This window comes from Mchenga conophoros, linkage group LG18 (genome assembly GCF_057382185.1).
Source record: "Mchenga conophoros isolate Kocher_MC1m ecotype Shallow Benthic linkage group LG18, M_conophoros_male_GT1.1, whole genome shotgun sequence".
NCBI lineage: Eukaryota > Metazoa > Chordata > Actinopteri > Cichliformes > Cichlidae > Mchenga > Mchenga conophoros.
In genome coordinates this window covers 15,835,496-15,858,300 of record NC_140543.1, presented here as the reverse complement: position 1 = coordinate 15,858,300, position 22,805 = coordinate 15,835,496, and the positions used below count along the sequence as shown (strand labels likewise).

The 22,805-nt window shown below is 39.6% G+C and overlaps 4 protein-coding genes across 4 annotated transcripts; all 4 read right to left on the bottom strand.

Annotated features, from left to right (window-relative positions):
• Positions 1-1,266: 1,266 nt before the first annotated feature.
• Positions 1,267-3,361, bottom strand: LOC146553466 (guanine nucleotide-binding protein G(I)/G(S)/G(O) subunit gamma-5-like). Its single transcript, XM_085254966.1, has 3 exons — positions 3,191-3,361; positions 1,890-2,032; positions 1,267-1,544 (listed from the first exon to the last, which is right to left on the bottom strand). Exons 1-2 carry the CDS (start codon positions 3,269-3,271, stop codon positions 1,907-1,909), a joined length of 207 nt encoding a protein of 68 aa, XP_085111092.1. The 5' UTR covers positions 3,272-3,361; the 3' UTR covers positions 1,267-1,544; positions 1,890-1,906.
• A 78-nt stretch (positions 3,362-3,439) lies between these two features.
• Positions 3,440-11,149, bottom strand: ssx2ipa (synovial sarcoma, X breakpoint 2 interacting protein a). Its single transcript, XM_085254959.1, has 14 exons — positions 10,832-11,149; positions 9,877-10,009; positions 9,461-9,624; positions 9,040-9,249; positions 8,404-8,514; positions 8,170-8,305; positions 8,012-8,087; positions 7,742-7,922; positions 6,520-6,670; positions 6,248-6,384; positions 5,742-5,915; positions 5,527-5,644; positions 4,148-4,298; positions 3,440-3,989 (listed from the first exon to the last, which is right to left on the bottom strand). Exons 2-14 carry the CDS (start codon positions 9,908-9,910, stop codon positions 3,845-3,847), a joined length of 1,788 nt encoding a protein of 595 aa, XP_085111085.1. The 5' UTR covers positions 9,911-10,009; positions 10,832-11,149; the 3' UTR covers positions 3,440-3,844.
• A 1,270-nt stretch (positions 11,150-12,419) lies between these two features.
• mcoln3a (mucolipin TRP cation channel 3a) lies at positions 12,420-19,010 on the bottom strand. Its single transcript, XM_085254960.1, has 13 exons — positions 18,928-19,010; positions 18,295-18,526; positions 18,034-18,201; positions 17,779-17,932; positions 17,467-17,548; positions 17,295-17,391; positions 17,088-17,187; positions 15,508-15,620; positions 14,469-14,618; positions 14,206-14,307; positions 13,980-14,102; positions 13,660-13,866; positions 12,420-13,538 (listed from the first exon to the last, which is right to left on the bottom strand). Exons 2-13 carry the CDS (start codon positions 18,499-18,501, stop codon positions 13,401-13,403), a joined length of 1,641 nt encoding a protein of 546 aa, XP_085111086.1. The 5' UTR covers positions 18,502-18,526; positions 18,928-19,010; the 3' UTR covers positions 12,420-13,400.
• A 690-nt stretch (positions 19,011-19,700) lies between these two features.
• On the bottom strand, positions 19,701-21,937 carry bcl10 (BCL10 immune signaling adaptor). Its single transcript, XM_085254962.1, has 3 exons — positions 21,454-21,937; positions 20,763-21,051; positions 19,701-20,633 (listed from the first exon to the last, which is right to left on the bottom strand). The coding sequence occupies exons 1-3, from the start codon at positions 21,502-21,504 to the stop codon at positions 20,227-20,229; spliced, it is 747 nt and encodes a 248-aa protein (XP_085111088.1). The 5' UTR covers positions 21,505-21,937; the 3' UTR covers positions 19,701-20,226.
• Between the last annotated feature and the right edge of the window lie 868 nt (positions 21,938-22,805).

Genomic DNA, 22,805 nt, shown 5'->3' with positions numbered 1-22,805 from the left:
TGGATTTCCATGTGTGCTTACATACATTTCAATAAAGTGCTGGTCTCCTTTCCCATTTCCAGATCCCAAGATATGGCAGCAGACTTTTTGCAGTATGTCATACCATAAAATTCCTATAATATACATTTCCTGTCAAGTTCTTCCACATCCTGTATCATAAATGTAGTTGACTATATTACTCTAAGTTGACTCAGGTAACTGTGTTATTATTGTGCTTTTAGATATAACTGCTGCCTTTGATACAGTGGATCATAAAATTTCTATTTCTCATTTAGAGCGGTTGGTGGGTGTTAGCGGTACTGCACTGCAGTGGTTCAGATCTTATTTGGCAGAGGAAACTTTCTCTGTGAAACTTGGTGAGTTTGTATCCTCTGTTGCTTCTCTTCAATGTGGAGTCCTACAGGGTTCAGGTTGAGGCCTTCTTTTCTCCCTATATCTGCTACCCCTTGGGTCTAATTTCAGAGTCCCTGAACTACTGAGCTACTACAGCCTGCCTGCTCCCTTAGGTCCTCCAATCAGCAGCTCCTTAAGGTGCCGAAACTAGGCGTAAATTTAGAGGTGACCGTGCGTTTGCTATAGCGGCTCCAAAGTTGTGGAATGATCTGGCCTTGCAGGTTAAGCAGACCTCTTCTCTTTCTGAGTTTAAAACTCAGAAAACATTTATTTGCTGAAGCCTTTAGCACTTTTTAAGAAGTTGACTGTTTTTTTCCCCTAATTCTCTATTCATGTTTTCATTTATTTTCTGCTTATGCTATTTGTATATGTACACCACTTTGTGGACCCTGGTTTATTTTAAAGTGCTTTATTTATAAAGGTGGTATGGTACAGTAAGTTGAATACAGGAAACAAATCCTGTCAAATTTAATGCACTATAAACTCTGTGTATGCACATTTAAATATCACAGTTTGGAGTCCCGATCATGACCTGGGACACTGCAAAAAAAGAATAAAATAAAAATAAAAAACAGCATGAAAATATAGAGTTGCTATAAATTTTACACTGTGCCCATTTTAATTTTGGCTCAAGAAACAGATCGAAGTACTTCACCCATCACCAATTTCATGTATAATGCAGCATAATTTGACCCAAACTCTTCCTTTGGTCCATTTAATGATTCATACACAAGCTGTTTCCATAACTGTTGCCTCCAAGGCTACATGAAAGTAATTTCCCTCATATTAGCTGAATTTGACAATAATATGGAACTATATCAATTTGCTGAATTCTGATTTTGTTTTAAACAAGAAAAAGATAATGGCAATAACTTGAGTAGTAAAGAATATTTTATTCATTAAATACAAAAAAGTTGAGAACAGTGATGACTAAAATAGAATAGAAAAGGCACAATAATTGAGTCAAAAATCACACTGTGCCGTGGAAAATAATACCGTCTCCTGTCTTCTACCTTATCTAAAAATAGCCAGTCTTCTTCCTGTTTTAAATCCATCGAGTTCTACTTTTGAGATTTCCCGTGGCAGTATAATGGCTTGGCATAAGGAGCAGTGCTGAGGTCAATTTTTCCCTGTAGCATCAAAATGAAGGCCTACAGAACAAGAGGAAGGGAAAAAAGAAAAGATGATCATTTTAAATGGTTAAACAGCTCAGGATGAGAAGATTTTATTCAGACTATTTTTACTGATTTACAATGCAACAGTATTTGTATAAACTGAAACAAAGTTTCATAGTATTAAAAAAAAGCAACTCTTTTAGTATCCACCTGCAGGTCACACAAGCGTTAGATCAATTTATTAGAAAATACTGTCAATGTTACTGTCAAGTCTGAGAGGTTTTTCAATTCAAGAAAGAAATCTGAATACACAGTAAAGACGGCATGTGTAGCGCAGCAACAGAACATGTATGTGCATATTCAAAAGTGTGGCTGGCTTACCAATGGACACAGAGGTTTCACAAGAAGGAGCAGACCTTCTGTGGCCTGAAAGGGTTGGTGCTGGATGACACACCGGTGAGCAAGGGGTCTTGGAGGGCATTCTGTATGCAAAACTGTTGTAGATCTGCAGCTGCCTGAGAAACCTGGTGAAGACAAGAAAAAGTCACTTAGAGCAGGTGCATCCCAATATTTTTGAATGACTGCTCAGTCACCTGTATGATGCTTTTTGTAGCTGGGAAGAATGGAAAATGGACTGGATCTTCTATAGTGCTTTTCTACTCTACCTGAGCAGTAAAAGTGCTTTATATAACATGGCTCATTCAGCCATTATTGGAAGGTTTATCAAACATCGGGGTTAGCATCTTGCCCAAGAATGTTTGCCATACAGACTGGAGGACCTAGGGGCTGAACCACCAATCTTCCGATTGGCAGATGACCTGCTCTACCAGCCACCCCTGAAGATGCAGACCTGAACAGGGCTAATAATACTCCACTGCACAACTGAAGGAAACTGTAGAATGCACTTTTTAAGCCCGACCAATATCAGAGATGAAGCCTTGGTATCCAATTTTGCTTGCGGTACAACTGGAAATGCAAGAATTCTTTTAAAATAGACGCTCTTCATTTACATGGAACTGTAAACAAGGCACATCTTCTCCAACCATGACTGAATCCAGTCTTTTAGGTTGTTTGAATGTCGTTATAGACAGTATTTGGAAAAAACGTTCAGTGTTTGAATTTGCAGAAGTAGCTAATAAAAACGATCATTCTCATTATTCATCAATCATGTGCTTATGTCAAGTTACCTATTCAAATCTTATAACATAATTAGTAACATAAAATGTGAATTCAAAAAGGAATGCCCACTACACTTAGTTTACAAAAATTAAAACAAAATAATACATCCGTCTCATACATGGCGTTTCCCTGGTCTGTAAGTTTAAGAAATTTACCATCTAGTACCTTACTTTGAATAATTATTTTGTCAAGTAAAAACATTAGCTACACTTGGGGGGGGGGGGGGGTATTGCGAAGCTAGAGTTTTAACATTTGATCTTAAATCGCTTCGTTAAATTCGTAACCAACTACAGCTATCTTGTCGTCATCTTATGTTGCTCGGGCGTTGTTTTATGATTACAAGCAGCGCGAAACTTCAACACTTCCCCCTCGGTACAAACAACGCCCTGCTTCACAGATACTCTCGGCCAAATTAGCATCACGGTGCTAGCATCCAGCAACAGCTAGCGCTGTTCGCAGATTTTTCCATTAATTGTCAGGGGAAAAAAGTCACTTTTACTTACCTTAACTCTGTTTATGCTCGCCTCAAAACGAAGCTGCTGTACCACCTTTTTCATGGTCACCAGGTTGGATGAACCCGACATTTTTATGCCTTTTCTGTGATTGAAATAAAACGCTGGGCGGAGGGAAACACGTCTACGCTGGTTGCTGCTGAGACAAAAGCAAAGATGACGATATCCGGATTCCGGTTGTTCACACTTAATTGCAACTCCCGATTCAATCCACCAGGGGGCGACAAATGAAAGGGAAACTTATTTCATTATATTAAAAAACATCTTTATTGTTATTACTTCTTGAGAGCAGATCTAATCGATCTAATGTTAATGCAATACATACTTCAAGTCATAATTTATACTTATAGATTATGTAAACATAAAAGGTAATTTCAGTACAATCAACAGGTAGAAAAGAATTTCTGGCTACAACACACTCTTATCATTGCTTGGTACCCTTCCTTGAAACAGCTTAAAATCTGAATTGTCAGTAAAGAAATGAGCTATGGCAGACTTAAAGTGCTTTCTTGTGTGATCAAGCTTTGGTGAATTGTCTGTGCACATCCATTGAAAAATGATTGCTCAGAGCTGATGGATTTCAGCCACAGATTGAAACTAAACTTTGTTGCAGAGATAAAAACAAAAAAGGCACTTAAAAGTTCTTTAATTGAGGCTGTTCTCATCTTCACCCATAGAGAAAATACTCAAGTCACTGCATCGACCTCCGTTTTTTGCCTTGACCCGATTATCTCCATCTTCAATGGTGCTACACTCTTGCCAGAGTCCTCGATTTGAATGTCTGGAGGAACTAAAAAGAGAAAAATATATACAATAAGTAAGAGTCTCTTATCCTCACTGATTCATGCATCTGTTGTTAAGACATTCACATTTAATATCGTGCAGAGCATTTCACTGCATGAATGAAATGCAGTCCCTGAAAACAGTTATCTAGTAACTCACTAATACCTGCTTTCTGGTATTAAGCGGAGTGTCCGGTAAAGTTCAGGAGTTGATGGCACAGCAGCACTTTGTGAAGATCTGGGAGTGGAGAACGTCGTGTAGGTAGATGATTTGGCCAGCTGAGCTTTCACTGAAGACCTGATCTCTGGCTCACTTCCTGCAATACAGACCGTGTTTTAAGGACAACAGTTTACTGGTAATGCATTAGGTGTTCATATGCAGTATTAGAAAATGATTATTTGTTAGTCTTTCTCTTACACCAAGTTTTTGTAGCTTTCACACTGATGTCCCCAAGCAGATGGTACTGAATAAACAAGACTGACTTGGCGATGTGATATTGTGGAGCTGTGCAATGATTTGGATAGCTCATAAATTGTATTCACAATAGAACATAGGAAACAGATCCAGTGTTTAAACTGAGGGGGGGAAATATTGGTTCATTTTAAATTTGATGGGAGTGACACATTTCATAGCTCAGACAGAGGCCACAACAGATTGGAACAGTAGGTGGTACTAAAGAACAGCAGGAGGAACATTTCGCAAGTAAATCGGTTAGTTAGTAACAGAAATATGATGGAGTGCATTTAAAAAAAAGAAAAGAAAAAGTGCATCTTAGAGAGGCTGAGTTTCTAGAAAGGAAAGATGGAAATGGGTTCACAAAATTCAGAATAGTGTTCCTTAAAATAACATTGCAAAGACCATGAATATGTTATCATCTACAGTAAATGAGATTGAAAGGATTGGAGGAATCTGGGGAAATCTCTGTGTGCTAGGGACAAGGCTGAAAACACTGGATGTCTGATCTTTGGGTTCTCAGGCAGCACTGCATGAAAATCAGATACGATTCTGTCATGGAAGTAACGACACGGGCTCAGGAAAACTTCCAGAAATCTCTCATGGTTTGCTGTGCCTCCCACAAATACAGGTGGAAGCTCCATCATGTAAAGAAGAGACCATATCTGCACACGATCGAGAAATGCTGACATCTTCTATGGATTAAAACGCTTTTAAATGGACTGTGGCAAAGCGGAAAACTGTTCTCTTGTAAGATTTTATGGACGATTGATAGAAAGAAGAGGGGATGCTGCTCAGTGGTAAACTGTTAATGGCATCGAATTTCAAAATGAGTGAATATTTTTCTTACAATTGTCCATTTTAAAACATTTGATGCGTTCTGTGTCGTTGTTTCTACCCTGAATAAAAATCTGGAATTAAAAATAAATAAATAAAATAAATTCTTTGCATTTACACAGCATCCCAACTTTTTCAGAAATGGGGTTGCAATTGTGCCCAATTTTAGTAAGTAAAACATTTAACCACTGAGAGGCTACGTCATTCAACCACCCACTCCAGAAAGCACCTTAATTTAAATTGCACCAACTTACTAACTGATAAGGCACTGTGACCATCTGATGAGGAGCATCTCCTTCGGTCTGTAAAGGGAGTCAAATTCAAAAACTGATTCTTGAGCCATGAAGCGCGATCCTCTTCGAAGGCCTTTTTCTGTCGAAATAAAAAAACGATTCCAAAGAAATAAATGCACCACCATCACAATGTGTGCTCAATTTAACTACGGGACCAAATCAGAAGCCTTCAGTACCTCTCGGCCCAGACGAATAGCAGCCTCGGTGAAGTTCTTTCTCTCCCTCTCGAAGTTTCTCTTTTGTTCTTCAAAGAGCCTCCATTCCTCTTTGAGACGCTCCTTCTCCTCCAGTGTGTAGCAGTCATTAAGGAGAGCGGCAGTCTCATCGTCAAACGAGGTGTTGAGTTGTTGCTGCAAAAGCAGGAGTGGTTATTCCTTTGATAGCACATTATTTCTTAATGTTCCTAAATCATTTTTGATACTGACTAACAGGCCAGAAACATCCTCGTGGGGACATCCCATTGACATAATGCTTTCCCTAGCCGCTTACCCTAACCCTTAGCCTAAACCTAACCATAACCCAATTGTAACCTTGACAGTAAAACCATATTTTAAGTGTGAAAAATGCCTCCAACCCTGTGGGGACCTGGATTTTGGTCCCCACCAAGATAGTAAGAACCCGTGCACACACATGTCCCCCCCCCCTTTGTAAACACACTGACTGCCTCTCATCAGATGCTGACCTGAAGTAGCTGCTGTTGTGCATGAATGAACTCTTTGCACTGCTGGACTTCACACCTCATCCTCTCCATCTCATCCTCGTGGGTTTCCAGAGGTATCATCTCTTTATTTGACTCCAGCTGATTCTGCACTTGAGAGACTTGACAAACAAAAACCAAATGGATAAGCTGATAATTTTGGTTTCTTTCCAGGCATGACACATTCAGCTACATAAGAAAGGTTTTGCAGATGAAAAATGTTTAAAGTTGTGCCATTGTGTCTACGCCGAATCTACCTTGGCTGTCTAATTTCTCCACATGGTTCCTCAGCTTCCTCCACTGCTGACGGATGCTGTTTGTTAGCTGCTCCCTGGCATGTTCACAGGACTGATCCAGAGTTTCTCTGCTGGTGTCTCCCGTTTTCTCCTCCCCATCTGAATCATGATGCTGCAAATCAGCCAAAACAATATAGTGGGCTTAAAAGGAGGAAATCAGGAGATCTGAACTTCAGACATGTCATTTCTAATACTCTGGTAAACATTTATGGACCAGTTTTAGTGCTCTTTGTATTTTGAAAGTATCTCTATGCAAAAAACAAACAAAAGCAACAATTTAATATGGTAACAAGACTAAAGAATTGTACCACTTTCGCTTACAGGTATGATCTATTGGTGTATTGGCTGAGTCCATTTGTCAAGGTTGCGTAAGACAACGTATTGGTCTGCTTTGTTAAATATTCTACTTCAACACCAAGTAACACCACAAGATGGCGTCTCATTCCTTGTTGTTGCCCAGATACTCTCAGGGATTCTCGTCACTACCACATGTGTGTACGTATGTAGGAACATATTTTCTATGGCGATATTGTATCGATACAGTGACACCAAATATCGACATTTTAAATAAATGAAAATGCTATGAATAAGGGGGCTCATCTCAACTTATACGAGGTAACCTTTCTACAAACAGTTGCAGTCTGACTTGATTGACTGAAATCACTCTAGGAGAGACGGCATTTATTTGAAAACCTTCAAATAAATGCCGTCTAATTTCTAAATGCAGACTAACTGCTACCTTGCTTCCATCAATTTGAATGAGGCTTTGTCAGTGAGCACAACTCGAGAGAATTTGACTCAACCAGCTGCCAATGGAAATGTAATAGTTAAATGTGACTTTCTATAGACAGGATTAGAAGTGATATTTTTGACAATCACAGTTAGTTTCTGTCTCATCAGGAACTTATTGCATGTGATTACCAACTTGACCCTATCCGACTGCAGACTGATAGCAACATACAGTATAGCGTTAAAAAAATAAAATAAAAATTCACAATAATATTGTGATAATATCATATTGATTCCCACCTCTAATGATCTAAAGTAATTTACAACAAAGCCCTGAACAGCTTCATGATTCACCATCTGGATGGTTTCCTGTCCATAAGAGAACCATCAATCTTTTCAAACCCATCTACCAGAGGGGTGTGTGTGTGTGTGTGTGTGTGTCTCTCTCAAATACCTGCTCCAGGCTGTCATCAGCAGTGGCTCCTCGGCCAGAAGAACTGCGTGGACTCAGGATATGAATCATCTCCTTCTTCATCTGCTGGAGGACTTTCTTAAGCTCAGCGTTCTCCAGCATCAAAGACTTCTGACTTGCCTCGTAGTCACTGAGCAAAGACTTGTACATCTCACCCTCGTGGCTGCAGAAATCAATGACATATCAGTTTATGCAAATAATACTACACATTTTTCAGTTTACATGGTTAAATGAATTTCACTTTCAAAATACCTGGCTGTCGCTTTTGCAGTCTTCCAGTGACCCCTTTTCCCATCTGACCGTCCCAAGGAATTCAGTACATCGATAGCTATTTGAGGAAAAACAGAAAATCCAACAGAACTGACACAAAATTATGCAAATCATTGTTTGTTTAAGTTAAGCACATTTACCTAGTTTCTTATCCTTTCTGTCAACCAGCAGCTGGCTGAGGCGCTCTCTGAGCTTTGCAGCTTCTCTCTCTTTTCTTTTGGCATCATGACTGTACTGAGAGGCACGGCTAGCAATGATACTTTGGAGCTTCTGGACCTGTCCAGAAATAATTGATTATTTACAAGCTGTCAGGTTTTTGCATCCTGAAATAACTAGTATTAGTAACAAAACCACAGTGTAAGAAGAAGCTTTACCTCATCCTTTTCTGTTTTTAAGCAGCTCTGCAAAGTCTTAATTTTCAGTTGCAGCTGCCTCTCCATTTCATGCAGACCAGATTTCTCCCTTATTGACAGTTCCAACTGATCCTGGAAGGAAACACATGATACATGACGTAACTGTTATGTGCCGTCTGAAGATTTTCTATAAATCAAATTAAATAATCTAATAAACTAAAAAAAATACACTACAAATAAATAATAATCAAATGAAATTCTATGTGAATCAAATGACCTTTATTTTTTCTAGCAGCATGTTTAGAAAAAAACAAAACAAAACAAACAAAAAAAACAAAACAGAGGGACTATGCATCACAACCAGATACCATCAAAGTGACAGAAAGCACGTCAAGACCTCCCAGCACACAGCTCTAAAAGGTCCGTCTTTGCTTGACTGACAATGTTCAGTGGGGATATTCACAGTGTTTACACACTACCATGTTTTCATATCTCTAAGAGGTGAAAAATGTGACACTGCATTACTCCACCTTTACTCCAAGACATCTGTACGCAGATTATAGCCCGAAGAAATAAAATGTTGGCTCCACAGAGAAACGAAAGAGACACTTTCTCTCTTGGAAGTACATTAAAAGAAAGATCAGCGGTTATACATGCCTTGAGTCTGGTATTGCTCGTCTGCATAAGCTCCATGGTGCTGGATTTCTTTAGCTGCTCTTTCTCAAGCCCTTCTACAGTGCTCATAGTTCGCCTGTGAATCTGTAGCAGCTCATACATGGCATTCAGAGCCAGTACTGCATTCAGGCCAGTCCCCTCTGGTGAGGTGGCCTCAATATACGTAGAGGAGAGGCCCAGTGAGGCGAGCTCCTGTGGGGGGATGGAAATTAAAAGTATGTCCTTGTCTAGGGGTTATCTTTTTGGAGACAATAAAACGTTTGCATATAAACCAAACACTTCAAGTAGTAATAATAACAATCAATAATAACAATCATAATAATAATAATAATAATAATAATAATAATCATAATCATAATAATAATAATAATAATAATAATAATAAACCTAGGGCCTTCCATACCTGATTGATGTATGAAATGCACTGAAGAATGTTATCCTCTGTGCAAAAGGCACTTATTACACTGTAGAAGCTTTTTGCCAAGGGAAACGAGTACGATGACACAAAGTTGTTCTGTCTCGAGGGTGACATCGTAACATGTGATATGCTGGATATCTCATAGTTTTCTGTAAACACAGAACAAAGAAAGGGAAAAATATTGAAACTGTGGAAACATTACATCTACTGCTCTCTTCCTCTAAAGAGAGGCTTGAATTAGGTTGCAGATGAGAAATGAGAACAAAAATGTGGGTCACCTCTAAAGAGCCCCCCTCCAAAAAAAAAAAAAAAAAAAGCTAATGGGACTTGCTATTCTTGAAGTGCTCTATCAAATGCATCGTTTTAGCACACACACACACACACACACACACAAAAGTTACCCATTGATGCCTCAGTTGTCCACCACTCTCCCATATCACCAACACATCAGGACACGAGGTCATAAGTTGTCACCAGGGAGATGGATTAAGCAGCCGGGGGTTGTGAATCAGAGGACAGCACTGGAACAGAGCGCTGCAACAGAGCATCAAGTCATGAGACAGACCAGCAACAGATAATCTGAGCCGAAGCTTCATCCTCACAGGATTAACTGTCAGATGTGTGCCGGTTTGGAGGGGGATTCGAATGAGTTTTAGGAGGGTGCTCCTATTGGTTACTGGCATCCAAACTGCTGGGCTGTAAGATGATCTGAGCCTCAAACCAAAGGATTACAGAGATAAAAATAAGAGAATCCATTACAGAGAGTAAATCTGGCAGACTCATTTGTTCTACGCGTTTGTTTTTTAACTTTAATCACTGACATGCTCGGTGAAACAGGCTGAACCACACACTAAACTAAAGGGGCCACTCCCACAGCCTTAATGCCGTGACTTGCATTCAGGTACAGTTTCATTGTGTTGATGAATAAAAAGAAAAAACGGTGCACTGAAAAGCTGGGGCGTGTAAAAACGGTTGGACGCAACCACCAATCATGGGAAATGCCTGCTGCCTCACAAGCCAACTCTTCCCAGTTTATCTAATGAAGCAGAGAGCTTACACAGCTTTTATCTAGAAATACATACACTGAGGAGGCGATAAAGTCAGACGTGCTACGACGTGACGCACTCAATGCTTAACGTCAGGAGCTGCTTAAACGTACGTAGTCCAGCAAACATGCTTGCTTACTTTGCTGTGTCGTTTGCTAGACCTCTACATGGCTATAGAGAAATACCTTAGAAGCTTAACGCTGCTAAGCATAAATAACGTTCACACATGCCGTGTCTCCCCCGTGATGTTAGGTAGCCAACAGGATAATTAATAGCCATGCTAACATGACAACACTACAAAGATACTCACTCAAGGGCGTGAAACGGGTCAACTAAATCCAACAGTTTAGCTCCGTGCTGCTGCTGGCACGGTTAATACACTCCTTCCCTGAAAACACCTCCAACTCCAGTGTAGACTCCAGTCAACATCCTGTCAACAGCGGCAATAAGTATCAAAACTCCCGACACAGCCCAGAAAATACCTCCACAGGTTAATGGGCAGACTCTGGCTGCTGCGGCGTTTGTATTTTTTTTTTTTTTGAAGTCTATTCCTCCGCTGTCGTCCAATCAAACTGCATTGTTATTGGTGGCACCGTTGTTAGGCAACCAGTATGAGGGCCGTGCATTGGGTGTACATTATGCAAATGAGAAATGCCGTCAGGTGCCACAGTCAGGTGTCATAAATGTCACTGCAGCGCCCCCTGTGGCTGCAGGAAGTATTACTACACATAAAGCCTGTTTTGACGGCTGCCAAATTAATTGTCATTACACTCATTGTGCTTGAAATAGAAGATAATGCCTCAAGACAATGAAAACAAGACAGTAGAACCTTACAAAAAAGTAAAATGCGAGTGATAGAGGTAATTCACTTCAGGTCAGGACTCTAACTGTTGCATTCTGGGCGAGCTGAAACTGTACAACTGATAAATTGGATAATCCTGCAAATAGTGTGTTTCACTAGTCTAAACTTCTTGATTTGACTATAAGGACCAATTTCCCTGAGCCAGTTTGAGAATTTTCTAACTTTTGATATGTGACAGAAAGCACTTCTGATAACCTTATTAATATGATTATCAAAACTAAGATCATTGTCCAAAATAATGCAAGGATTCCCAACTTACTCGCAAAAGAGATGATTAGTGTAAAAAAAATTCTGTCTCTGACTTTCTGAACCAACAACAAATATTTCTGTCTTGTCTCTGTTCAGCTCTGTTCAAAGGGTTTGTAGACATCCAGTAGTTAATGTCATCAGAGAAGCTTATTAGGTTATGTACAGGGGTTAAATCATCAGAGGAACAAGGTAGGCACATCAGTATCATTTGCATAAGAATGATAGGATATATTATTATTCTCTATAGTAATACCAAGCAGGAGCATGTAAAGGTTAAAGAGTAATGGGCCAAGGACAGACCCTTGTAGAACTCCTGATTGAATGTTCATTTATGCAGATCTAAATCAAATAATTGAAACAAAAAAACCCCGAGCCTTTAGGTACAATACAATGAGACCCAATTAAGAATCTGAACCCGTTAAATCAACTGGATCATAAAGTCTTTGAGTTGAAATGTCCTGATCATCAGTGTTGAAAGCAGCAGTGAGATCAAACAGAGCTAAGATCTGCTGATCTTAAGGTCACTGATGACTTTATAAGAGCTGCTTCTGTGCTATGATTGGTTCAGAGACATCATTGGCACATGTCATAAGTGCTGTGAGGTAAAATTAATTCAGCTGAAACAAATGTTTTATTTTCAGATATTTTGCCGACCATGTTTGTGAGAAAAAAGTCAGATTAAATTTAAAATAGGTGCCACTGTTATGGCTAAAGATGCGCTGAAATATATCCAGAAGGGACATGACTACTCCTAAGAAGCTTTCAGTACTGAAATTCAAACTTTATTATCTAAATAAGGTGCTCAATTTGACATTTTGTGCAAAAGAAAAACTACAAGTATAGCAAAAATACACAAAGTAATTTATACAGGTCATAGGATATGCTTCTGTATTGATGACAAAAAAAAACTGTGCTCAGCACAAAATAAAGAGATGAAAAGCAATTACGTTTCAGGAAATTCACTTTCACTTTACTTTGCATTTAAGTTGTGAAGTTTATTTGAGAGTTGCATCTTTTAGCATGGTTTCCTCACAGCGAGAAGGTTCTGGGTTTGTACCCTCTGTTGGACTTTGCATGTTCTCCCTGTGTGGATTTCCTCCAAGTGCTCCAGTTTACTCCCAGTCCAAAGATGTGCTTGTTCGGCTAATGGTGATTCTAAATTGGCCATATGTGCTAATGTGAGTGTGAATGATTGTTTTTCTCTCTGTGTTGACCCTGTGATGGACTAGCGACCTGTCCAGGGTGAACCCCACTGTTCAACCAATGTCAGCTAGGGTAGGAAGACTCCAAGTTGGATAAATGATTATGAAAATAGAAATATGTTTAAATTTTCTCCTTAAGTGCTTGTATATAAAAGATCGCCAAGTTACATCGTTGTTGTGTAGCCAGGAGGAAGTTCTTCTTAGTGTTTTTCTCCACTAATGTCTGAGACATCTGCCCTCCATGTTTGAATGCAACACTGGCAAGAAGAGAATATTATTTGACATATTTATACGGCAATGCTTGATATTGATGTTACATTGGTTTATAATGTGGCCATATAATATCAGCATGTCCTTAACATAGGAACTTTGCTAATTTACTAGTTCTAAAAAAGTCAGAACTCAAGTAAAAGTACATCTGTTTAAGTTGGAAGATATTCCATCACTATCACCCAATAGTGTTAACAAAGGCTCTATACAGACTCTCAGGACCCTGTGGGGCATTTTGCAGTCACATGAGGGCAACCCGTTGCTCACAATTGGCAAAAAGATGATACTACACCCTGTTATCCAAAGCAACCACTTGAAAACATGCAGCAGGTCGACTCGTCAGTATTCTGGTATCGTCCAGACTCAGGCTGATCTATGCACTCTGCAATGAAGGCCTGAAGCTGGGACACTGGCTCCTTGTCTTTCTGATGATGCTGAAAAAAAGAACCATTATAAGAATAAATACATAAATACATAAATAAATAAAATATGCTCAAATTCAACAGTAAATTACATCCCCGCAAGATATCAAATATCAGGGTGGCTCGGACTGACCTTGATGGTTTCGTACGTGTCAGTGATAAGAGCAATGAACAGACTGAGCACCATGTAGATGAAGATAGAGATGAAGGAATAGAGGTAGAGTCTGCTGAAGAGCCACACCATGTAGGTTTTGTCTCTCATCCTCAGAAAGGTGGAAAACATATCATCACCATTGAGGAGAGAGAAGAGGCACTCTGTCACTTTAGCCAGTGTTCTGAACTGTAAAACAATGTTTAAATAACGATTAACATTCTGACATCGTGTTTCTGGAAATCATGTCGGAACAGATCACCCTAATGTTTGTACTGTAATATGAATTAAAGTGTTTATACTTTGTCGTGGTAAGGTCCAAGGACGATCCAGCCACAGAAACAGTACCCGAGGTAGATTATGGCTGCACAGACGCAGAATCGAAACACGTTGGGCAAAGCCGCCCTCAAGGTTAAGATTAAGATCTAAAACAAAAAGAAGAAGAAAAAATGCCAGTCCCTCTGGAAATGCATTTGCTCTTTATTTGTATAAAGTATTTTTTATTAGGCACTGTTAGGAAAGTCTTACATTGTACTTCTTGAAGAAACTCAGGTAACGAATCACACCAACCCAGACAAGCATCGTGGCTGTTCCCAGCAAGATACTGCAGACGTCATAGTTTGTTAAGAACTGCAAAAGAAAAAAAATACTACTGATAAATTTGATAATTCTGCAACCCTTTACATCAGAATCAGAATCGTGTTTATTGGCCAAGTATAAGTGTTTTTACATACTGATTTCAGACCATTTAGAAAATATTCACTGATTTCTAAAAGAAAAAAAGAGAAAACCTTTGTTTGTATCCCAATTTTCAGCACTGATCCAGTGATGGTCATTATGTCACTGACAATAATGAGGATGTACCAGCCATTCACAAACTCCATGCGGTCTGACCAGGACACAGTTTTATTGTAGTAGGCACTGAAAAATATGCTGAACTCCTACATATGAGAAATTTATCAAACAAACAGACTGTCAAACAAGTCAGCTAATGAGATGTTACTACAGGCAGTAGTAACAGGCACATTTTAACATGCTTAGTCTATTAGCTAATACTATAAAGCAATACTGTGCAAAAATCTTGAGTCACCTGACTATGGTTTTGGGTCTACACATATCAAACATCTTTGAATAAATTTTAAATTGTATCTTCACACATTGGCAGTCTGTTAAAACATGTCACACATCAATTGTTCCCATTTCATAAGTTGAATTTACAAAAAATGACAAAGATAACACAGTTTGACGGGCATAAAATATATTTTTGCAATAACAAGGTGATTTCTAAAGAGCTATTATGCCATAATTTGGGATATCTCTTTATGGTGTGCAGTGTATCCCTAAAAATCTGAGGAAACGGGAAAAGAAAAGAAGTGGCAGGCCTAACACTATCTAGAGCTGAAGAACAATATCTGAAAGTGCATCTAGCCTCATCAGAAACAGTCTTAGGTGGAAGCATGGCTATCAAGAGTTACGCCAAATTACAGAAGGACTGGACTGAAAATAAGTGGTAGTGTCAAATCATCTTGATAGACAGAAGAATAAAGGTGGTCATGCCAACATGTTTGTATGTTTCCATAAATCTCTGCACCTATGTCCCATTTTCCCCGCAAAATATAAAGAAATGAAAGGTGGCTCAAGAGTTTTTCACAAAATTATATGTGCTCTTCTTAAAAACGACATCATGTTACCAGTATGTAAAGCCCCTCACCAAAAGTATAGAGAACATTACTTGATTGACCTCATCAACTATAATTATGGGCTGCCTCGGGTGCTGTTTAGTGTCTTAACTGAGCCAGATGCTAAAAGTATTTCTGTGGTGATACTTACAAACTGGAGCTGGATGCCATGGACGACAGATCGTATGCAGAGGATGAGAGAGGCGAAACAGGCGAGGAAGACCACAGAATCAAACGACAAGAGGAGATAATCGTTCTTCCCAGCTAGAACATTTGAGGTCAGGTGTTAATATTTTGGGGCTCTGTCTCTATAAAACTGAGACATAACCTTTGTCATTTCTTGGATCATGCAGGTACAGTTGCAATCAAAAGATTACGAACACTCAATATGGGCATGGATGTCATAGTAATTTGGGGTTTTTAGTGATTTGATTGAACTGTTTGTTTTCCAGGGTGGAACGATTGTACAGCGTACGACATTGGATTTACATTGGATTTTCTCAAATCCACATAGGGTCAAAGTTAGACATAGCAGCTCAAACATGTACACACACCCCCACTAATATTTGTTTAAATGTCCTTCAGTGAGTTGCACCTCAAATAAATGCTTCTGTTAGCCATCAACAAGCTTCTTGTGTAATTCTGGCTGGATATGTGAGCATATTTGCAGAATTGGTAGGGTTCATTTGAATTGGTTGGTTTCATGACATGAGCCCAGCTTTCAAGCATAGTCCAAAAATTTCTAATGAGAAATGAAATTATCATCTATATCAGCGGTCCCCAACCTTTTTTGTGCCACGGACCAGTTTATGCCCGACAATATTTTCACGGACCGGCCTTTAAGGTGTCCCGGATAAATATAACAAAATAAAACTAGTACCAGTATCGAAAAAAAGAAGATTTATTCATAACACACGTGAAAAGACCCAGGAAAATCGAGTTAACAATAAAAACGATAACAAAATAACGCTGAAAACTGATAAAAACCCTGAAAACCACACATTTCACACCTGAGCCTCAACTCTCGTGGCCCGGTACCAAACAACTCACGGACCGGTACCGGTCCGAGGCTCGGGGGTTGGGGACCGCTGATCTATATTATCCATTCCAAAACCAGTTTGATGTGTTTGTCCTTTTGAAACACCTAACTGTGCCCAAGTTTCAACCATCTACCTGTCAATTTGAGGTGACGTTGAAGAATTTGGATGTGCTTCTCCATCATTATAATTATTCTACCCATTTTGTACAATGTACCAGTACCAGTGGCAGGAAAAACAGTTGGTACACTGTTCTTGGGTTTGAAAGTCTCACCTTTATTCCTCTAAACTTACCCCTCACCACTGTGGCCAAATAGGTCAGTCTATCTGGTCTGAACATCTGAAACTTTTCTCCAGAATGCATTTGGGTTTTCTTAAAGGTGTTGATTTGGGAACAGTAGCTTCTTTCTTGGTCAACACCCTCTCAGTACATGCTGATGTAAAACTTTCTGCACCACTTATTATACTTTTGACCAAAAAAACCCTTTTGTATCCAATTCTCATTCGACCCTGGAAAAAGAAGACCTCAAAGAAATCATTAAAAGCACAAAATGACCATGACATTCATGCCTATGAGTCTGAACACAGCTGTATTATGAAAAGCAGAAAAGTGTTACTGTGCCCCCTGCTGGCGTTTGACTAACACTAACAAATATTTTGCTTCCTGGTGTCTCTCAGTACTATTTCTACTCACATGTGCCTTCCACGTTCCAGTCACTGCATTCATAAATTCTAACATCATTTTCAATATCAACCTTTATCTTTCCGCTGTGTGCACGATTGTCAAAAATGATCTGTGTAAAAACAAAGGATGGTTCGTCACTGAGCTTGTAAAATCTCCTAAAATATTATAGAAAATATATCTTTGAGATTGTGGCACTTTTCAGATAGTGTCACCAACCACTATGTGGAAGTCATAACAGTCTGGTAGCTCGTGGTGCCGCACAGTCTGCAGATTGATGGTTTTCAGAGTTAGGTAGATGTTCACAGATAGCAGCCTGGACACACAAACATATATTAGCAGCCAACACTCTTATCATTGGACATGAAACCAATATTTTTAGTTTAGCCACCTTCTGAAATCCAAAGAGAAGTTGGGATGCGTTGCCAGAGTGTCGTTGCTCAATGATTGCATAGGGTGTATGGAAATACAATCTGTGGTGGAGAAAATGTGTTCAGAAGTTATTTCAGTTTGTATTATTTAGCAGAGGAACGATGAAGCATGAATCCCTGTGAAGAGTAGAACAAGCTTCCTCTTTTCACGTCACAAGTGCACAGTGTGATTATTTTCCATTCTTGCCATGAATCAGCTTCAATAAATATATCTTGCACAGAATATTAAGCATTGACTTAAACAGTGTTGCAGCTACTTCATGTTTTTGTACCTTTATCAATATGCGGATCAATATCAAAGGTGTCGTTTTCAGGATCGATGGTGCTGTTTCTATAAAACACTTGACACAAAGTCAGAGGAGTGTAGTCGCCATTAATGAGCTCATATGCAAGATTACCTACAGTCAGGTTTTGGAGATTGGTATACTGAAAAAAAACAGACAAAGAGAAAACAGAAAACATCTTTTAATGGTGTAAAATTAGAATTAAATAGAAGATGCCACGTGATTAAACAAAGGTTTCAGTACCCTGTTGATAATGTAGTGAATGTGCTCATTCACATCTCTTTTGGTATAAAGGGAAAGGCTTCCGTGCCGGTGATCCTTGTATCCTTTGAGAAACAGATTCCTGAATGTCATCAAATTTTCATCCTTGAAAGTCACCATCATTTCATTACTCAGTCCAAAAGACACCAACTGTTTGGAAACAGGGGGAGAAAGAAAGTCTCACAGGTAAAAAACAAGTAGCTCCCGACCTCTGTACACATTCACACGTAACTAAAGGATTACCTGGATAGTAGTGATTGCAATTTTTATTATTTGTATCGTCAGTTTCCATGGTTTTCGACCCCTGGCTCTGTACTTCTCGCAGGGATTCATGAAGAAGTATTTGAGCCTCCGTCTGAAATCCTCCACCGTCTTTGTATCTAAGCCGCAGCAGCCGTTTCGCTGACTCTCCTCTGACCTGGCAGCCAAAAGCTGCTTGGAGTCCTCCATTAGGCTGAAGGCAGCTTTGTGACACCTGCATCAGAAATGTTTAATAGATAAAGAAAGCATCTGGCCATTCCAGTCAGCCTGATGTTTATCTAACTGGTTCTCCAGCCTGTGTACACTGCTGCTATTCTCTTCTTTATAGTTTAATTGTTATACTTCAATACATACTAATTATGCAACACTGAGCCACAGTGTGGTTACCACACACTGGCCCATTTTAGCTCATAGGGCTTCCTGCAACAGGGAGCAGAGAAATGTACAGATTTGAGAGGTGTGTGAAAACAATTACTACACATATTTTTGCTTAATAAATAAAAGTTAGCTGCTTATATTGGATGTTGTTATATAATTATATATATTTTTAAATCAGATGCTAACTACATTTGTTAAACTTCACTCTACACATAATTATGATAATAAATTAAATACCTGTTAGCGTTCGCCGAGCACCAGCGACCCAAAGTTCACCCAGTCTAACACTCAGGGCTTCTCAGCGGTGTATGAAAAACCAGGTGATACAGTCACCACTGCAGCCGTCACCACAATGACTGTCATTCCTCTGCGCCACTTGTAGCTTTTCCAGTTTTTTCCAGAAGTAAAAAAAAGTACGTCTGCACACCCAGAAGCTGACGACACATTTAGACGTTGGAGGCCTGTCAATAACTTCATTTTGACCTCGACAGTTGATGCCCTATTTTAACAATTATCGGCACTCTAACATTTAGATTTTTCATAATCACTACAGGAAATCAACCACACAATGAAAAAAGGAAAAAAGAAACACAAGCGCAGTCCATATATGAACAACCTTTAGTTTTATTATTACATGACCAGTGAATAAAGAAAGAAATAGGATGTCACTGAAACTATGTTTACTAATTCAAGACTATTGTAGTGACAAAAACATGAAGCAAATTCTTGATGACTTAATGCACACACATGAAAACAAACAACAGAAAAACATGAGCTGGAGTTCTGCTCCAAGACTGGCTCTTTATACGCACACACATGGATATATATATATATATATATATATATATATATATATATATATATATATATATATATACATATATACATATATATATATATATATATATATATATATATATATATATATATATATATATATACACATATATATATATATATATATATATATATATATATATATATATATATATATATATATATATATGCTCAAGTAGTCGTTCAAGTGTATACAACATAGAAACTGCATTCGGCCTTTACAGCTCATCAGAAAAATCCCACCTCCTGTCACAGAAGGGGAGTAGGAGAGGTTAGAGAGGGTGAGTCACATTTTCTTCACTCCTGACACATCACGCTGGAAATCTAACCGCGTTAGAAATGCATCTGATGCACGCGCAGATTTCCTCTTTCTTCTTTGATGGCACCGTTGTCTCATTTTAGTCATATTTTCCATTTTAAACTAGGCAATCTCCATACCCTAGGGTTTGGTTTGGTAACAAATTGGCACCATTTGAAAAACAAAAAAACAATCTTTAAAAGTTAGCCTAGCTGATGAGAAAATGCCCCCATTTTCATTCTAAAAGTTAGCTAATATAGTGGTAGTATACAGTATATGCCCATGTGCAGCAATTTCTCACCAACTGCCTCATCGAAAGCACGAATATCACTGAAAAAGAGAGAGTGAGTGTTGTGGTTGGCTTTTTAACCGGTTGAGAACTGTCTTATTGAGATATGCTCCTAAAAGATGCTCCTAGTTGAAGTTGGCGTGAGGGAGCGCGACCGGAGGGGCTGGAAGTTTGGATCGCCTCCACTGCTAGTGCACCCCGGCGCTCCAGCATCTATGCTGGAGGGGGACTCGACCATTACCTCGTCCGGCAGAGGAGGCGCCCCGGGGTCTCCGGGCTTCGGGAGGCTGGATGATGTCGTGGAAGGCGTGGCGATGCTGGCGCAAGCCACGGAGGAGTCTCCAGCTTTTTGCGAAGACAGCAGATCGAGTGAGGTGCCCACATCTGAGTTGGAAGGGCTTTTCTCGCTGTCCGGGTGAAAGAGCAAGGTGGAGTTGTTTGAAAATGTTGATGGGAGGTCGCTGGTTGAGGTTGGAGTGCTGAAAGTGGAGTCAGATGAGGAACTGGAAGCTCCTGCCGCTGAGTAATAGAAGAGGGGGAAAAAAAGGGGAACAGTTGTAAGTCATAAAGAACAAACGCATTAAGCACTTTTTTGCATTACACACATACACACAGACACACAACTATTTTAGAAATGGACGTATTAACCTCTGAGGGACTCGATCTTCTCATTTTTGGCCTTCTGCACCTCGTCTGTGATTTTTGTGATGATAAAATTTTGCGAGCGCATCTCCCGAATCGAGTCGATCAAGGCATCCAGGCCGCGGGGGTTCTCAGCCAGTATGTCCAGCAGCACGGCCATCCTCTTGGTCTGCGTAGTCCTGCAGCTGATCTCTTCTGCATCATCTCGTGTCAGGATCCTGCGAGAGCGCAGGTAGTCCAGGTGGCGATCTGCTCTGATTTTATCGCAGAGGTAGTGCCGCAATCTGGTCAGCACCTGGAGAGCCACAGGAAGTCACGGAGGGCAGATGAAAAGAGAGCAAAGTGAGGTGTCAATGAACAGGAAACACACAGTCCAGGGTTCACCCCCCTTCCCCCAAATCAAAGACTACAGCAGGCCTGGATCTGCTCTCTCTGTGGCACATACAAAGTAAGCTGGGTGTCCAGATGTGCCCTAAACGTCCATCTTATTGTCCTGCTGTTAAATCCTACAGAAAGTGGAAATTGTGAGGGCACAAAGAGGGTGTGGTGGGGGCATTTCCTCCTTTTAATAGGCCTATAGCGCTAAGCAAAGCATAAATATATATTTAGCAGTGAATCTGTTTCCACATGGCTCCCCTTATCAGATTGATCTGGCATCTGTTAGGAAGCCAGAGCGTGCCTGAAGTATAATACTCACGTCTTTCTTTATCTCTGCCATTTCATCTTCAGTGAGGTGAGGAGCATCCATCCCTCTCCCCCGCAAAGTGAAAATCCAGGTGGTAACGACTGAAGATTATTTTAATAATCTCGTAGTGGTGGATTAAAACACAACAGCGAATAAATTATAGAAGTTAAATAAGCTGACACCTTATTATTAATCGATAAAAGGTGGTCTGTCGACTATCCATTCAACTTTTTTTGTTTCAACAACGGAAAAAAAATCCCCGGACTTCCTGATTGTGTCGAGGCTTAACTACGTCAACACACGGCAGAGACGTCGGTTTCACACTCAGCGCTGGTTTAAACCGGTAACTGTGAATAAAAAAGTCCACGTTCACCTCAAGATTTCTCCTGTTTTACCAGAACAACTCCAAACTGAGCAACTGTCTTCGCTTTGAGTTCTGATGTGCGACTTCTTGCGCTTCTGCACTTCCGACCATGGCCACGCGCGCTTCTCGATAACTCCATTAGGTGGCGCTGTTGGACCTTCTCGCATACAAACACCACGTTTGGCAGGTTTTGCTATACCCCACAGTTTAGTCTGACAGCATTCATTCAAAGAAAAGTAAGTGCTACACTTGCCTAAATACACCCAGTAAACTATAGGCCAGTGGTGTCAAACATGTGGTCCAGGGCACAGAAGTGGCCCTCTTAAAGGCTCCCATAATACTGATGAATGTGGAAAAACTGAGACATAGTTTTGCAGTTATTTTTCTTATGTGATCTCAAGGTTGCTTATTAAATAAGAAAATAAAATAATGTGAAATGTTACCACTTGTAATCTGGCAGGGTTTTAAAGAAGCAGGAGGGATATGAGCTTTTTACTTTACTAGTTTACTCTTTGTGGGCAATTAACTAAGCTGAGTTTGGCATCCCTGCTGTACTGCGTGGCTATACTGCACAAGATATTTCTCTAATCTACAAAGTAACTTAAGTACAGAGCAACTCTCAGTTAATTTCAATTTCAATTTATAATTTTTTCTGAATTTTTGTTGCTGATTTATTGTAATGACGCAAATCTGAGGTGAAACGTAGGCTTTTTTAATGTGATGCAGGGCTTTTCAGTTGCTTCACAAAAAACGTCTATGCTTTACGATCTGTTTGCATGTTTTGTATGTGGAGTCACTGCAAAGTAGCTGTCGCCATCAGATAAATTTTCCTTGTGAAAAACAGCGTAGAAGTTAAATAGTGTTAGTTCCTCCGTAGAAACTGGATGAACAGAGCCTTGGGAAAAAGCTCAGAATGCAACAAAGACAAGCTCAACAGCACCACAAACTAAACTATCTGAAACAGCATCTGCAAAAATAATTATAATAATAAGGTTATTAC